This window comes from Aquarana catesbeiana, unplaced genomic scaffold (assembly GCF_042186555.1).
Source record: "Aquarana catesbeiana isolate 2022-GZ unplaced genomic scaffold, ASM4218655v1 unanchor233, whole genome shotgun sequence".
Lineage (NCBI taxonomy): Eukaryota > Metazoa > Chordata > Amphibia > Anura > Ranidae > Aquarana > Aquarana catesbeiana.
In genome coordinates this window covers 4,534,720-4,552,762 of record NW_027362661.1, presented here as the reverse complement: position 1 = coordinate 4,552,762, position 18,043 = coordinate 4,534,720, and the positions used below count along the sequence as shown (strand labels likewise).

At 43.9% G+C, this 18,043-nt stretch overlaps 3 protein-coding genes across 3 annotated transcripts in view; 2 read left to right on the top strand and 1 right to left on the bottom strand.

Moving 5' to 3' along the window:
- The window catches only part of LOC141121849 (uncharacterized), a 380,396-nt gene that overhangs the window by 63,636 nt on the left and 298,717 nt on the right, over nt 1–18,043 (top strand). The window lies entirely within an intron of this gene.
- The window catches only part of LOC141121834 (uncharacterized), a 315,649-nt gene that overhangs the window by 223,830 nt on the left and 73,776 nt on the right, over nt 1–18,043 (bottom strand). The window lies entirely within an intron of this gene.
- The window catches only part of LOC141121823 (uncharacterized), a 49,173-nt gene that overhangs the window by 7,253 nt on the left and 23,877 nt on the right, over nt 1–18,043 (top strand). Inside the window, exon 9 of the mRNA XM_073611539.1 lies at nt 14,630–15,378. Coding sequence (XP_073467640.1) covers nt 14,630–15,378 — 749 coding nt within the window. The remainder of the gene's footprint in view (nt 1–14,629; nt 15,379–18,043) is intronic.

Below are 18,043 nucleotides of genomic sequence, written 5' to 3'. Positions count from 1 at the left end.
AATCTTAATTTCCAGATAGTAGCTCTACCTTTTCGGGTTAGCTACTGCACCTCAAGTGTTTATAAAGATCCTGGCTCCTCCTTTAGCTAGGTTAAGGGCTCAAAGTATAACGATACTAGCCTACTTAGACAATCTACTCTTGATAGATCAGTCGGTAGCCAATAGATCAAACCAAAGTCTGGTCACCGCAGTCAGCTACCTGGAATACTTAGGTTGGATCCTCAGCCTAGAAAAATACTCCTTAAAACCATCAAGGAGATTGCAGTACTTAGGGCTGATCATAGATACAGTCCAGAGAGGGGTATTTTTGCCCCAGGAAAGAATCGGTTCCTTAAAGGAACTGATTCGGTTGGTCAAAACAAAGAAGAATCCTTCTATTCATCTTTGCATGAGTTTATTGGGAAAAATGGTGGCTTTTTTCGAGGCTGTTCCATATGCGCAGTTTCATTCAAGCCTTCTGCAAAACAGTATCCTGTCAACTTGGAACAAGAGGGTCCAAACTCTGGACTTCAAGATGCGTTTATCCGCCAAAGTGCGCCAAAGCCTCAACTGGTGGTTAATATCTAAAAATCTTCAAAAAGAAAAATCCTTTCTACCGGTTACCTGGAAAGTAGTAACAACAGATGCCAGCCTTTTGGGCTGGGGAGCAGTCCTTGAAGAAGCGTCTGTCCAAGGGAAGTGGTCCAAATCAGAGTTGACCTTGCCCATCAATATTCTAGAGATTCGGGCAGTACGCCTGGCCCTAAAGGCCTGGACACTCAGACTACGGAATTATCCTGTCAGGATCCAATCCGACAATGCCACAGCTGTGGCTCATATCAATCACCAAGGGGGCACAAGAAGTCCTGCGGCCCAGAGAGAGGTGAATCATATTCTTCACCCCGACATCTTTCTGTCAATATGCCAAAAATGGGGAGTTCCGAACATGGATCTGTTTGCGTCCAGGTTCAACAACAAGATCGACAACTTTGTGTCAAGAACAAGGGATCCGATGTTCTGCTGCTTCCGCCTTTCCTACGCAGGATCAAGCAAGAAAGAAAGGAGGTGATTCTGGTGGCCCAGGAGATCTTGGTTTGCCGAGATCATAAGGATGGCAGTAGGGGACCCTGCCCCTGTGGTCAGACCTTCTCTCGCAAGTCCGGTGTTCCATCCTACCATAGAAATGCTAAATTTAACGGTTTGGCTATTGAAACCCACATTCTAAAGGACCATGGGCTGCCGGCTTCAGTAGTTTCTACCTTGGTTAATGCTAGGAAGCCGGCCTCCAGAATCATATATTGTAGAGTCTGGAAGGCATATGTCTCCTGGTGTGAATCCTTAAGTTCCTACAGATGGGATTAGAATCGAAGCTGGCCTTGAGTACTATCAAGAGCCAGGTGTCGGCCTTATCATTGTTTGTTTTTTTCAGCGACCACTTGCTTCACACTCTCTGGTTCATAACCTTATTCAGGGGGTAACGCAGATTAATCCCCCAATTAAGTCACCCCTGAACCCTTGGGACTTAAATTTAGTCCTGTCGGCTTTACAAAAACAGCCTTTTGAACCAATTCAAGGTATTCCCTTGATCCTCTTGAAGAGGAAAATAGTTTTCTTGGTTGCCATATATTCTGCAAGAAGAGTATCAGCGTTGGCTGCTCTTTCCTGTAAAGAGCCATATTTGATTATTCATAAGGATAAGGTTGTATTGCGGCCTCATCCTAATTTCCTACCGAAGGTAGTGTCAGGTTTTCATTTAAACCGGGATATTGTTCTGCCTTCAATTTTTCCAGAACCTCGTTCTGTGGAAGAAAAGTCACTACATTCTCTTGATGTGGTGAGAGAGGTCAAGGTCTATTTGAAAGCGACTGCTCAGATTCGTAAAACAGATGTTTTGTTTGTGTTGCCAGACGGTCCTAAAAGAGGACAGGCGGCGTTGAAATCTACCATTTCTAAATGGATTCGTCAAGTGATTGTTCAAGCATGATTGTTCAAGCTTAGGGTTTAAAGGGGAAAATTCCTCCTTTTCATATTAAAGCGCACTCCACCAGGGCTGTTCTGTTGCTTCTTGGGCAGTGCATCACCAAGCCTCCATGGCTCAGATCTGCAAGGCCGCAACTCGGTCTTCAATCCATACATTTACCAGATTCTATTAAGTAGATGTAAAAGATTATGAGGATATCACCTTTGGGCGCAGTGTACTGCAGGCTACAGTATAAGTCCTCTAGACTCTTGGTGCCCTACTTTTGTTGTGTCTCCCTCCCTTCAGTTGGCATTGCTCTGGGACATCCCACATAGTAACTACTATGGCTCTGTGTCCCCTGATGTATGAAAAGAAAAAAGGATTTTTAAAACAGTTTACCTGTAAAAAATGTACATTGGGGACACAGAGGTCCCTCACTTCTTGGTATACATGTGTATTGCTTTGCTACAAAACTGAGGTACTCCCAGTAGTGGGAGGGGTTATATAGGGAGTGCACTTTTTGTCTAAGGCCCCTTTCACACTGAGGCATTTTTCAGGCGTTTTAGCGCTAAAATTACCGCCTAAATACCGCATGAAAAACGCCCCCCCATGTATCTCAGTGTAACCTTTCACACCGAGGCGTTGTGCTGGCTGTGCGTTAAAAAAAATCCTGCAAACAGCTTTTTTGGAGCATCTTTGGGGCGCATAAAATAGCGATGTAAAAACGTCTATCCCAATTGAAATGAATGGGAAACGCTGTAAAACCGCGGTAAAAACGCTTTAAAACCACCCAGAAGCTGTGGGGAAGGTCACATGACCGCAGTAAAGCGGAGGATGCTGGGATACCAGGAGACCAGACAGAGCAATACAATGGAAGAGGAATCTGTAGAGATGCAGCCTACAGCTGCAGGAGTCATAGCAGAAAGACCCTCTGGCAGTGGAGATCCAGAGGAATTCATTGACACAATGCGGAGGCAGCCTGAACTTTGGTACAAGAAACATAGCTGGTACTCCAACCGCTTGAAGAAAAGTGCTGGATGGAATGCTGTTGCCGACCTACATATACAAAACTGGAATTCACTATCAAGAAACCAAAAAGCTGAGAAATGTAAGCTGAAATTCCAATCTAGTTCCTATTCCCAATGCCGGTATTCTTTACCCTATTCTATGTCTCTGTAGTCCCAAACCCCCAATCCTAACCCTAATCCCACCCCTCCTAGTCCCAAACCCCCAATCCTAACCCTAATCCCACCCCTCCTAGTCCCAAACCCCCAATCCTAACCCTAATCCCACCCCTCCTAGTCCCAAACCCCCAATCCTAACCCTAATCCCACCCCTCCTAGCCCCAAACCCCCAATCATAACCCTAATCCTAGCCCCAAACCCCCAATCCTAACCCTAATCCCTCCCCTCCTAGTCCCTAACCCCCAATCCTAACCCTAATCCCACCCCTCCTAGTCCCAAACCCTCAATCCTAACCCTAATGTCACCCCTTCTAGTCCCAAACCCCCAATCCTAACCCTAATCCCACCCCTCCTAGTCCCAAACCCCCAATCCTAACCCTAATCCTACCCCTCCTAGTCCCAAACCCCCAATCCTAACCCTAATCCCACCCCTCCTAGTCCCAAACCCCCAATCCTAACCCTAATCCCACCCCTCCTAGTCCCAAACCCCCAATCCTAACCCTAATCCCACCCCTCCTAGTCCCTAACCCCCAATCATAACCCTAATCTCACCCCTCCTAGTCCCTAACCCCCAATCATAACCCTAATCCCACCCCTCCTAGTCCCAACCACCTACCTAATCCCATCATTGTACATGTGACTTTAATCTCTTTATGAAATATGGTTCATAACTTTATTATGTAATGTAGTAATTTTATTATTGACTCACGAAACATATGAACAATTAAATTTATTATAATATGTAACAGAAGCAAATAGATACATGGCTTAGTAAACATACATCAAACTATTCAAAGGAAGTATTTAGTCTGAATAAATTGAAGGTTTAGATCATGTTTTCTTGCCAACTCAGTGCACCAGCCGGACTCATAAAATAGTCTGCAAAAGCATCTCTAACTGTGAATCCTACTATTGGTCCACGTACATGCAGAAAATCGGCAGGTTCAATATTGTGTGACAGAGTATACTCAAAATTTACTCCATCTCTCTCTCTCACCACATTATGTAGTATACACGCAGCTTTAATTACCTTACATGCGTTTTCAACATTAAGGTTTATTGGTTTTAGAAAAGTTTGCCACTTGTTCGCCAGTATACCGAAAGCGCATTCTACAAGTCTACGTGCCCGACACAGCCTGTAACTGAAGATCCTCTTTCGTGTATCTAGATTTCTCAGCGAATAAGGTTTCATGAGATGTTCGTGAATAGCAAAAGCATCGTCGGCTACAAACACAAATGGCATTTCGGGTCCCTCTGTTCCGGGCAGTGGTCGGTTATCTGGTAAATCTAATTCATTATAGGCAAGACGTTTTCCGAATTTACTATGCTGGAAAACAGCGGAGTCTGCACTGCTGCCAAATGATCCAATATCTACATAAATAAATTTATAGTCAGCATGGACAACTGCCATTAAAACAACAGAAAAATACTTTTTATAATTGTAGTACTGGCTTCCACTATGACATGGTTTTATTAGCCTAATGCTTTCCATCAATAGCTCCTAAACAGTTTGGAAAATTGGTCTTGTTCAAAAATCGCTGTGCAACATCTTCCCATTTAGCCTTGTTTGGAATTGACATGACTGTACTTCGCAGATCCCAGATTCCATCACATGTTTGCTTCACAATTTCGCTTATGGTTGATATCCCAATGCGAAATTCATATTGCAGCGATGAGTATGTATTTCCAGTTGCAAGATATCTGTAAGATAAAAAAATAAATGTATCTTTCAGTAAAACTGATCAAGCAGCGAAGGAAAACATTAAGAGACAACTTCAAACGAGAGTTATTCAGACAACAACAAATCAGAAGTGGATCCAGCGGGAAACAAGGGAGAATTAACTGTCACTACTACGAATTAGAATTTTTAAAACCAGTGATGCAGGACAGACAGTAAGTAGTAACATTTTTCATAAAAGCAATGTATAGAAATAATAGCAATAATCACGTAGCACTGTCTAATAATTTATATTTTAATCAGAACAGAAAGCAATTTCAATAGTGAGAGTGAGGCAGAGGAGCTTACTCAAGAAAACAACACTACTAATGAACCACAAGTTGCAGAAGAGGAAAATGTTGAAGATATCAGAGAAACAAAATCGGAGCCACCACGAAAGTCAACTTTAAGATCCAAACCTAAAAAAACCCAGCAAACGCAGGCATTCATTGATGTTGTCAGAAACCTGATTGATAGCCAAAAAAATGAAAACCATGATATATCATCTTTTACTAAAAGTTTGATTCCTCAGATTGCACAGGTGAACCAAGAATTCCAATGTGATCTTCGAATCGACATCATGAAAGTGATTAAATTTTACCAACAAAAATCAAATCCTCAAAGTGTACACGCCCAAACCTCAGAAAACCCAAACCAACAACAATATGTTCGTTATGGGAATCCATGGGAAGAATCATCTTATCGTGCCCCTTCTTATAATTCTCCATGTGGGCCAAACATTATGTCCATGACCCCCCAATTTAATAAAAGGTTCCATGCAGGCCAATACGACATGCCCCCTAATTATTATCCCCCAATTCAAGCTCCTTCTCCTACTCCTCCTAACACCGCTAGAGAGGATTCGCACCCTCACCCCTCATTTTATCAAGATCTGTAATTATGAAATAGTTACATACTTTGAGTTTGCAGATAACGGTCCGTGCTCATCCGATCCCCCATCGGGGAGAGCAGAGATCTGACAGGGCGGTCCCTGCACAGAGCGCGGGTCCCGCCCTGTCATCCGCCGGCTCAGCTAGGAAAAACGGAGAGATCCACGCTGAGCAGTGGATGTTCACGGGTTGGATCAACACAAATCCATCCCATGTGAAAGGGGCCTTACAAGTGTTAGTAAACCTTCATGTCATATGTTTTTCATGTTTATTGATTATTTTTAATCAAAGTTTTTTATAATTCAGCTATTTGGATATATTAGGTCCCTTTCACATGTGCGGACCGTATGTCCGTATTTAATCCATCCATTTTCGGATGAAATACGGACATACATGCATCCATATGCAGTGGATGAACATCCGCTGACACCCGATATCATCCGTCCCCGCTCTCGTCCGTGCTCATCCCATCCCCCATCGGAGAGAGCGGAGATCAGACAGGGCAGTCCCTGCGCAAACCCTGTCATCCGCCAGCTCAGCAGAGAAAAACGGAGAGATCCACGATGAGCAGCGGATGTTCACGGGTCGGATCAACACTCGTATAGTAAAGATGATAATTTATTATTATATAGATTTCTATATTCTTGAAAATATTATTACAGTATTATATTTTATGCATACGTTGTGCAATTTAAAAAAATAAATTGTAGTATTTTTATGGTTTATGAATAAATGCATGGAATCATAACATAGCTTACCTCAGCGTTATAAGTAAGCGTTTGTATGGTGATATTGCATCTCTGCAATTAGTATCCCGTCTCAACAACACAGGTGTCAGCAAATCAAGAAGATCTATGGAAAGAAACAGATTTGTTGTTAAAAACCACAGCTAGTAGGAGTTTGTGACGTTGTTTTTTGGAGTTTGGGACATTGGAAGGGTGGGATTAGGGTTAGGGTTGGGAGTTTGGGACTAGGAGGTGGGATTAGGGTTAGGATTGGGGGTTAGGGACTAGGAGTGGTGGGATTAGGGTTATGAGTTTGGGACTTGGAGGGGTGGGATTAGGGTTAGGATTGGGGTTTAGGGACTAGGAAGTGTGGGATTAGGGTCAGGAGTTTGGGACTAGGAGTGGTGGGATTAGGGTTAGGAGTTTGGGACTAGGAGTGGTGGGATTAGGGTTAGGATTGGGGGTTAGGGACTAGGAGTGGTGGGATTAGGGTTTAGTGAACTAGGATATACTTATGTTGCAATGCTCATCCGAGTGTAGTTTCTAAATTTATCAGGGTGCTCTCTCAGGTCACGATAGAGCAGCACAAATTGTCCTCTCTCAGAGTGCATTTGAGTGATGGGATGAACCCAAAAGCGACGTTGTGGTCTCTGTTGTTGGAGAATATGTTCCCAAACATATAGCACAAATAACAACAGCAGCTCATGGAACCCCATCTTCTCCCTGTTCTATTTCTTCTCTGACGAAAAAACAGGAAGTGCACAGGATGTGATGTAAGGGGGACGGGTTGTTTGCTGACGCGAACGCTTAAAAAAACGCTACAAAAACGCGATTAAAACGCATGGGTGTTAGCGCTATTTTTAACACTAACGCTGCAAAAACACGCTAATAACGCTCAACGTTTTTACCACGGTTTTGCAACGCCTCAGTGTGAAAGGGGCCTTAGGGTGGGCCAGTTTCCATTACCTGCAGGTGGCCTATAACCCACATAGTAACTACTATGGCTCTGTGTCCCGTGATTTACCTAAAAAAAAGGATTTTACAGGTAAGCTGTTTTAAAAATCCTATTGTACATTACATACTCCTGACCCTTACACTATATAATTTATATTCTACATTACATACTCCTGACCCCTGCACTACATACTCTATGTTGTACATTACATTATTCTGATACTGTATAGTCCTAACTTTTGTATCCCATATAATAAATTGCACATTACATAGGCCTTACTTCGTCTGCACCCATTTTCTACCAGCTGGACATTTTATATCTGATGATTTGATTGGAGCACAGACATTTACAGGTTGATAATAATGTGATAAGATCCTCAAACTTTGGAACCTTAAATAGAAAGTGATAATGAGGGAGGAGTCAATAACTCAATGATCAGAGCATGGTGACTGCGTTAGTGTATGGCCGCTGTGTGAGATGGCTCTGCTCCACAGCTGGGGAAATCACAAATCTGATGGACTTACTGCCGCTTCTGCATCCACCAGACGCCTTCAGATTGCATCCGGGACCCAATGGCATGCCCATGAAACAAAGGGAGGCCGTGACCTCCAAGGCTTTGACAAGATGGTAGACGCTTTCCACAACAGGCGGGATCAAGCTCAGGGCCCTCCAGGAACAGGCATCATGGTCCTGAGATGGCCGGACAACACAATCTAAACCCATCCTCAGGCTCTGGAGCTTCAACCCACCCGCAGCCCAGCCCCTCGTACACGCAGAAGAAGACCAGGCTTTCCTCAATGACATGGGAGGTAGGCACAATGCAGGCTGATTCTTACCCTCCAACTGATCGCCCAGATCCCATAGCATCCTTCCCCACCTCAGACCAACTGAGTCTGACACCACATTAATAGCTTCTGTCACTTAGAGCATGCCTGCAGGCCGACTTGCTCTCCTGCATCCACAGTTTTAAAGGGAAACTCTGTGAAGTGGGTGAAAAGGGTAGTTCAAATTGAAGCTTAAATGGGAGAAAATGCCTCCTACTTTACCTTACTTATTGATGTCCACAGCGCATACAGCAATGACATCCAGTGGCTCAAGGCAAAAGTAGCGGAGGACAGATCCCACGGGAACAATAATAAAATCCAGGGGATCCCAGAATCAGACCAGCAAGCCCAACTAGCCCACTGTGTGCAAGACTTGTTCAAGTCTGAGGCTCCCTCCTTGATGCAAGAGGACCTTGAAAGGATCCACAGAATCCTGAAACCTGCTCACGTGCCCCAATCTGTCCCATGTGATGTGTTGTTGAGGATTCAACTCTTTCAGGCCAAAAAGAAGATTGTGTCTGCTTTCCGCTGGGCAGAGCACTTTTCCGGAGATGCTCTCTAGGTTGAAGCTGCTAGCTGACTTGTTGCAATTCACCTAACAGAGACGTAAGAACATAGTGATGGTCACCAAGGCTCTGAGGAACAACATCACCCACCACTGGTGCTACTCATGCACCTTGGTCATCACGCCCAATGGAGAAATTTCAACCGTCGTGTCATTGGAAAGCAGGCTTCAACTGCTCAGAAGATGGGACTAAGAAGAGAGCACACCCCTTCCTGGCCCCGGAGGCCCTTATACAATCACATCGGACTGGCAAGTGGTCTCTAAAAGGAGATCTTGTAAATGGTAAAGTGATTCCTAATTGCCCCTCTGGGGGACCAAAACTATATAATTCCCCAGCTGGGAGACTGTTGTCTCTTTCTCTCTATCCCCCTTACAGTTTAGCAGTTTACCTGCACACGGTTCTTCCCAGAATCTCTTTTAATTTTGATATTACTGCTTTGTTTAGTTCATGCAGTTGATTTCACCTGCTCTCCTGTGGCCATTTGCCATCTTGGTTTATCTTTTGCTCTAATTCCACGGCACTTGAAGATGCACTCTATACTATAAGCGTCTACTACTGCTTCTTCTTGGCACCAAGTTCCTGCCTCCAATCCCTCACAGTGGCCATGTCCTTCCCTCCTGTGGCAAGAAATACCTACCACTGAGCCTAGAGCTGCGACTCCCTCCAACCGCTTACCAGCCATCCTTACACGAGGTTTAAAATAGTCTCTCTGAATACCAGAGGCTTGAACCACCCAGCAAAACGGGCCTCGATGTGGAAGAAAGCCTCTACCCTCCAGGCTGATATCCTCTGTGTACAGGAGACCCACTTTTACACCCTTTCAAGATTTAGCCACAGAGATTTTCCACATATTTCCATTACCTCTGCCCCTTGTAAGAAACAAGCATAAGGCCTATATGAAAGGGTTAATTACCCAAGCATATGCCCAAGCCAAGAAACAATACAACCTTCGCCTAGATACAGTCTTTTCCAAAATGTATAAGCTGGAATCTGCTAATAAAGCGGTTTCTGACCCTTCACACTCCTCCACTCTTCTTAAACTTAGGCTGGAATTGAGAGGCCGTGATTTCGAATAATATGATAAGATCACGAGAACTCCGAAAATAAAACACTCTGCAAATGGTAATCACACTGGCAAGGTCCTAGCTAACAGACTTCGCTCCCAAATAACCAAAAATATCCCACCTCCTTCTCTTTCTCACTAACCATAAAATCTTTAATCCCAGGACATAGCTAACTCATTTGCAGACTATTACGGAGGCCTATAAAATTTCAGAACTGACCCACTCACCCTCCATCCAGGCCATCGAATACTTGGCTTGACTACAGCTCCCAACTCTCTCTGAAGAACACCTCTCTACCCTAAATGCTCTATTTACTGTGGCTAAGATCACTAAAATCATTGACTCTCTGCCTAACGGGAAAGCCCCAGGCCCTGATGGCTTCACAAATGACTATTACAAACTTTTTAAAGACCAGCTGGCCCCACATTTGTGCCCATCACAAGCTTCTTTTCCCCTGGAGATGCTGAGGGCTTACGTTGTCAACATCCCCAAACCAAGGAAGGAACCAACATCCCATGCCAACTTTAGACCAATCTCTTTAATTTTTGCAGTTGTTAAGATTTACGCCAAACTATTAGCAGGGTGCCTGTTCAATATCCTCCCTGAAGTGATCAAACCAGACCAGACTGGCTTTACCAAAGGCAGACAAACTTCTGATGCTACTAGGCAAATAATAAACCTTCTCCACCATGCTGAAGCTCACTGAACGCCTTCTCTGCTCCTGTCTTTAGTTGCAGAGAAGGCATTCAATTGGGTTCATTGGGGTTAAATGCTTGGTGTGTTGTCTAAGTTTGGATTCCAGGGGCCTATCCTATCGGCCATCCTGGCACTATACTCGTGCCCATCTGCTCAGGTATACACTTATAACCTCTTATCTAGACCCTTTGAGATCACCAATGGCACCCGTCAGAGATGCCCCCTATCCCACGCCCTATTAATTGAACCACTAGCCAATGCCATATGCTTCAGGATTGGTCACTCTGTTCATACTATTAATCTCTTTGTGGATTATACCTCAGGCACATCAACTCCTGTCTCGATATAGTGACATATCTCACTATAAGGTACATTTTTTCCAAGTTATTAATTTTAGATTTGAGTTCTCCAGAATCAACTAAGAAAGCACTACAATGGAATATATAAATAAGTGCAGCGCTATACTTTTATATCGTGAATTGACAATTGTGCATATCAACATAGAAAAATCCTAAAATAGTAAAAGTCCATTTTCAATAAATCAAAGTCCATTTGTTTGTGAAAACATGAAAATCACCACGTGAGTATATGACTAAAATAATAATTAAGCAATCCCCAAGGTAGTGGAGGCGTACCGTAGATTTTGGACCTAAAAATAGCATATGCTACATAGGTCAACATAAGCATTTATTGCCCAATGGCAATGGTACACAGGATCAGTACCGAAGGAAGATCGACGGTCCTGGAAACTTGCTCAAGGATTATGTGCAAAAACCACACTTGTGCAGATACCACCACCCATATGAATGGAGGCTTACCAAAAGGTTGGGACCCAAAACAGCATATGCTGAATGAGTCAAACAGGCTGGGAATTGCCCTCTGGCAATGAAGAGGAGATCCCAATGGTACACTGGAGAAGAAATCCTGGGGGTGCCTCACCGGGTACTTCCTCCACATGGAAATTAAGGACGTCCTTGAACATGCCCCACATAGGATAAAAAAGGGGCCATATAGTGTAATACCGTAAAATTATGAATTTTTATTAAAAGAAAAACACTTACATTTAAGAAGTAACCAAGCGCTTGTATACAATAAAAAGGCGGCAGTGGAGTCCTCCCGACGCGTTTCGTAACATAGGACTTCGTCTGGGGACTCCTTAAATGTAAGTGTTTTATTTTTAATAAAAATTCATAATTTTATGGTATTACACTGTATGGCCCATTTTTTATCCTATATGGGGCATGTTTGAGGACGTCCTTAATTTCCATGTGGAGGAAGTACCCCGGTGAGGCACCCCCAGGATTTCTTCTCCAGTGTACCATTGGGATCTCCTCTTCATTGCCAGAGGGCAATTCCCAGCCTGTTTGACTCATTCAGCATATGCTGTTTTGGGTCCCAACCTTTTGGTAAGCCTCCATTCATATGGGTGGTGGTATCTGCACAAGTGTGGTTTTTGCACATAATCCCTGAGCAAGTTTCCAGGACCGTCGATCTTCCTTCGGTACTGATCCTGTGTACCATTGCCATTGGGCAATAAATGCTTATGTTGACCTATGTAGCATATGCTATTTTTAGGTCCAAAATCTACGGTACGCCTCCACTACCTTGGGGATTGCTTAATTATTATTTTAGTCATATACTCACGTGGTGATTTTCATGTTTTCACAAACAAATGGACTTTGATTTATTGAAAATGGACTTTTACTATTTTAGGATTTTTCTATGTTGATATGCACAATTGTCAATTCACGATATAAAAGTATAGCGCTGCACTTATTTATATATTCCATGGTTTACAGCAAAAATTCTATTTGCAGTGTTAGCAGCTTATACGTTTGAGTTAGCGCGAAGGTATTTGTTTTTCTTTTCTACACACGTTTATAAGAAGGCACTACAAGCCTCGCTCCCACACTTGGAACTCCCAGGGTGTCCCATACTTGGGCATCACCCTTGCCCCAACCCCTAACACGACTCGACTCGCTAAAATTAACATGGAGACTTGATCCAAAAAAGTTGCCCAGGAACTCACTTGGCCAAATATGTGCTGTCCTGGTCAGGCTGCCTAGCATCCTTCAAAATGCTCATTCTCCCCCAAATCCTCTACCTTTTTAGAACACGGTTTCCCCTGCCTTGGAAACACCTCCAAGCCTTAAACTCTTCACTCAAATTATTTATATAGCAAGAGGGCAAAATACCCACACACACACTTCTTATGAAACATACAGGAGCAGGGGGAATGGGACTAATAGACATCAGGGACTATTACTTGGCAACCTACTTGGATTAACTCAAGCACTGGTTTTCACCTCTGGACCCCTTACCTTGGGCAGTAAATGAGCGTTCCCTATCCCCTGCCCCAGACCTCTGTAACCTTTTAATTGCAGACCTTTGGCAACCCTTCAGACTAAAAGACTTTTCACCCCCACTAAGATCATCTCTCCTAGGTCGGAGGGAACTGAACAGCCACTCCCGGTCACAGCTCTTTGACACTCCAGTCCACATCCATATCTCAATGATTTCTACACTTATATCGCACATAAGCCTCCAGTCCTAGATATAGAAAGGAATTACAGTCCTAGATGACATGACGGTTCAATGAGGGACGGTTCACTTCTTAGTATGACAACCCTGAAGGAGATGTATGGGTCAGGTGCAGACCACTTTATGTATCTCAGAATACAGCACCTCCTGGTGACATCCCCTCCTCCTGAGGTGCATCTTCCTAAACAATTCTTGCAGTTCTATTTGTAAACACCTGCCAGGAACATAGGCACCCCCCTAATATATAACATACTGCAGGAAAAGCTTAAATCCCTAAATCAAAACCTTTCCTTCTATTGGAGGAAGATTTAAAATCCTCATTCACCATCTCCCAATGAAGCAATGCCTTTGAGTCAGTCTACCAAGCCTTGCATTGCATCCAGCATTGTGAGTTGACACAAAAGATCTCACTCCATTTGTATCTTACTCCCTATCGCTTGGCTCAGATTTATCCCTACGACTCCTCACTTTGTTGGCGAAGATGTGGCCAAATCAGCAATCTTCTCCATATCTTTTGGCCCTACAAGAACATTGCAAGCTTCTGGAACAAAATCTTCACAATAATCTCAGATGTGGTGGTTGTGTTGACCTCTCCTAACCTGGCTTTGGTTGTTTTGGGCCTTGGAATCAACAAGGTACCTTGTTCTTTTTCAGAAGTTGTCACGCATATCCTGGTCACTGCCAGGCTCATGATAGCCAAACACTGGAAAGCCCAGTAAGCCCCCAATCCCTCTGAGGTAGTTATACTTGTCAAGCTCCATCATTCTTGTGAACATACACTTGCGTTGTGGTTTGGTCAGGCATCCGCCTTTGACTTCTTGTGGGAAACCTGGTCCATCTGGGCCAATAAATGACATTATTCTCTTGAGTATCTATTAGCTCTACCCTAACCTATATTATGTTGGAGACATGTTTTTTGTGACAAGAACTGCATGACGATTAGATTGCTAGTGTTCCAACTGTTGTACAAGATTTGTTAGTCGTATTCCTATTCTCTTGTTAAATATGCTGAGAACAACCTTCATATGTGTTCGCTCACAGCGGATTAACCTGTATGTCTTGTAAAATGCACTAAACATGTATTCCTAAAAAGAAAAAAAAATGATGGTGGTCTTCAGGATCAGTCGAGTCTTCATCTAGGTTGTTCTCCCCCATCCTCACTCTCTGACCTTTGGTGGGGCTCAGCCCCGCTGTTATTCATGACTAATTTACGGTCTAAATAAGGAAATGCAGGACTTCTTGTGTTGGGAAGATGGCAATGAGTGATAGAGGGGGTGGGGACACTCGTCCTATAGTCCCCTCATCACTGTCACTCCTATAAAAGACAGTTCTCGTTGTTTCCTCACTCTCTGACTAAGGTCCATGAATAAAGAAATGAACTGGTAGGAGATCAGAGGACCCATTTACTAGTTACCTTGAGGGGGAATTGTAATATCCTCAGAGACAAAGCTTCCTGATGTGGGTGGAGTCCTGGTTTAGGGGAACCAATCTGCTCAGGTCTAGTAATAATCTTTTTATTTCTATTTTAGTAGATGGACGGGAGATGAGGAAAACCTCAGAGGATTGTCTCACTTTGTCTCCAGACTGTAAAGTAGAAGATGAGGACATCACACAGTATAGTCCAGGAGAAAACCCGACTACCTCAAATGTCCATCCGGCACCACACAGTGTAGATGGACCATCATATTCCTCTTATCCTGAGGAACCTCAAACTGTGAGGGGCGGTGCCGTCCTTCCAACAGGGAAGAGGTTTTCCTGTACTGAGTGCGGGAAATGTTTCAGTTCTAAATCCAATCTTAATGTGCATAAAAGATCTCACACAGGGGAGAAGCCGTATTCCTGTCCTGAGTGCGGGAAGTATTTTTTAGTGAAGGCCAGCCTTTATAGACATCAGAGGTTGCACACAGGAGAGAAGCAATATTCTTGTCCTGAGTGTGGTAAATGTTTTTCACAAAACTCCAGTCTTTACAGACATCAGAGATCTCACACAGGGGAAAAGCCATTTTCCTGTCCTGAGTGTGGAAAACGTTTTTCAGAGAAGACCAATCTTTGCACACATCTGAGATCTCACACAGGGGAGAAGCCGTATTCCTGCCCTGAGTGCGGGAAATGTTTTTCATTGAAGCCCAGTCTTTTTGAACATCAGAGATCCCACACGGGGGAGAAGCCGTATTCCTGTCCTGAGTGCGGGAAATGTTTTTCACAGAAGTCCCATCTTTCCAGACAGTTTTTCAGTGAAGTCCAGTCTTTACAGACATCAGAGATCTCACACGGGGGAGAAGCCACCTTCCTGTCCTGAGTGAGGGAATTATTCCTCACTGAAGTCCTGTCTTCCTGTACATCAGGGATCCCACACAACCCTTGAGGTGAAATAGTGCCTTGAGTGTGGGAGATGTCTCCTATATGAATGTTGCTGGACATCACAGCTCTCATGTGGGGAAGAAGCACACCCTGATATACACCTCATGCTGCGTACACACGAGCGGACTTTTCGACTGACTTTCCGACATACTTTCGAAGGAATGGACTTGCCTACACATGATCAACCAAAGTCCGACGGATTCGCACGTGATGACGTACAACCAGACTAAAATAAGGAAGTTCATAGCCAGTAGCCAATAGCTGCCCTAGCGTCGTTTTTTTGTCCGTCGTGCTAGCATACAGACGAGCGGACTTTTTGACCGGACTCGAGTCCGTCGGAAAGATTTGAAACATTATTTCTAGGACTGTCTGACTTTTGGGGAAAAAAAAGTCAGCTGGAGCCAACACATGGTCGAATTGTCCGACGGAGTCCGGTCCGCCGGACCTAGTGCGTTGAAAAGTCCGCTCGTGTGTACGCAGCATTAGCATATACTCCATGGCTGATCTTTATCATGTAAGAAACAGTTCATAAGGAGATCAGAGAACACCAAAGACATGGATGAAGTGTTGTACCGTGTTGGCGATTGATAGCAGTAGAAAAATAAAAATGGAGTCATTACCTTTCATTGGCTGAATACATTTTGTGGTGTATTCTTCCACAAACACTTAAAGGTGCATTTTTTTTTAACTTAGTTGAATGAATGTGACCGGCTGTGACAAGTTCTGGCCATGTTTTATTTCACATGATCATTATAGTAATCTAGTGGCTTTAAAGTCGCATTGCACTATTTTTACTGATGGAGGTATTTCAGGAAAAATACTATATTATGGCCACTAGATGGACCTCAAAATCATAGGAAATCACTGTGCTATTAAAATTTGTATGAACAAAATGCTTATCACATTCATCCAATTAATTTTCTATAAGTAGAACCCTTAGTTTACTTCATCAGGAATGGTTTCTTACGAATACCTGAGGTTATACTCATACACTTTTGAGTACAGTAGACACTGAAGGATATCAAGGGTAAATTTCAGTAAAGAAATACACTAAATGTAATTTTAGAGTACACAAATTCAATATTTTACCATCTTTTTTGGTAAAATATCAAAGCTGTGGTTGTGCTGAGTAAATAGATACCCAACATGTCCAGCCTTAAAATTGTGCACAGGTGTGTGCTGGTGAAATGATGAAAAACCTTGGTACTCAAAAGCAGGCCATAGTTGACACTTTTTACCCTTCCACTGCCATGGATGTCATACTGATCTACAAAACTGCTTCCAGCTGGCCAGGTCAGTACGATGTACACCCATGGCATTCCCCCTTCTGCTATAAGCTCATAGTCTCCTGAGCTTCCCTCCACTCCACAGCTCTTCTGCCGGTCCTAAGATGCCCCCCCCACACAGCTCTAACGTCTCCCCTGCAGAATCAATCCCCCCACAGTACCCATTGCCCCCCCACAGCACCGATCCACCCATGGTTCCGGTGTTGCTGGCTTCTTCTCTCTACTTCCACCAGCTTCAGCTGCTGCAGAGAAGCCAAAGGGAGATCAAAAAAAAATACATCACTGAAACTTCCCATCTCTGTCCTTTGACCTCCTACTGATGCCTGTGAGTCCCCTCCCTGCAGTGCTGCTGGCTGTCTTCCTCTCCTCCCGCGCCCATTGGCTGCAGCTGCTCCTGGGGTTGGAGATCAGTGTGGTGTTCAGGATGGAGAGTGGGGGGGGGCATGTCATGTTTTCCAGCCCCCTCCTGAATAAGCACAGTGAGGGATTGGTACAGATCACTCCTGTGTTCATTCATCACTGAAGCATAGTAAAGAGTGTTTGCTGTGCTTCAGTTTTGTGAATGAATAGGAGCCTCTGTACAGAAGCTTCCTACAAATCACACCCATAGAACAATATTGGAGATAACAGCAGTATTGTCTTCTCCCATCACAGCCCGGATATTTCCCAGTACAGGTCAGGAGGGGGGGGGGATGGGTTATAGTACAATAAGGGACCCACAGACATGATATGACAGAGATCCTCATAGATTCAACTTTGTCATCTGATCTATCAGGAAATGACCAGATTGGAGGACAGTCTCATATCTGGGAGGTACCTGCACACAGTGGGGACTCCTCAGGGGATATTGTGATTTGACAGGTCAGAATACCCTATAGTTCCCCCTCATAAACCAACACTGGGAGGAGTCTGTGTACCCCTCCCCCTCCCCTCTGTATACAATTAAAGCAGACCTGCCATGAGAACAATATGTAGAAACTCTCCAAACCATCAGGAGACGGGAAAAAGAGGATAAAAGACAATGGGAGAGATGGGACTAAGTGTAGTGATAATATCAGAAGGTGTGAGATTGTTCTAGAAGATGGGTAGAAGTACGGGGCATGGGCTCACATCTGAGGTTGTGGGGAACCCATCTAGGGATCAGACAACCTATCTGAGGACTTGTGGAGAATATGGCTTCTCTCTGTTCTCCCTGTAGTCAATGGGTGGTCACACTCCATGGTCATCAGGGAATTCTGGATGGTCATATACTAAGCAGTATTTGGATCCCGGTGGAAAACTTTCTCCTCAAGAAAA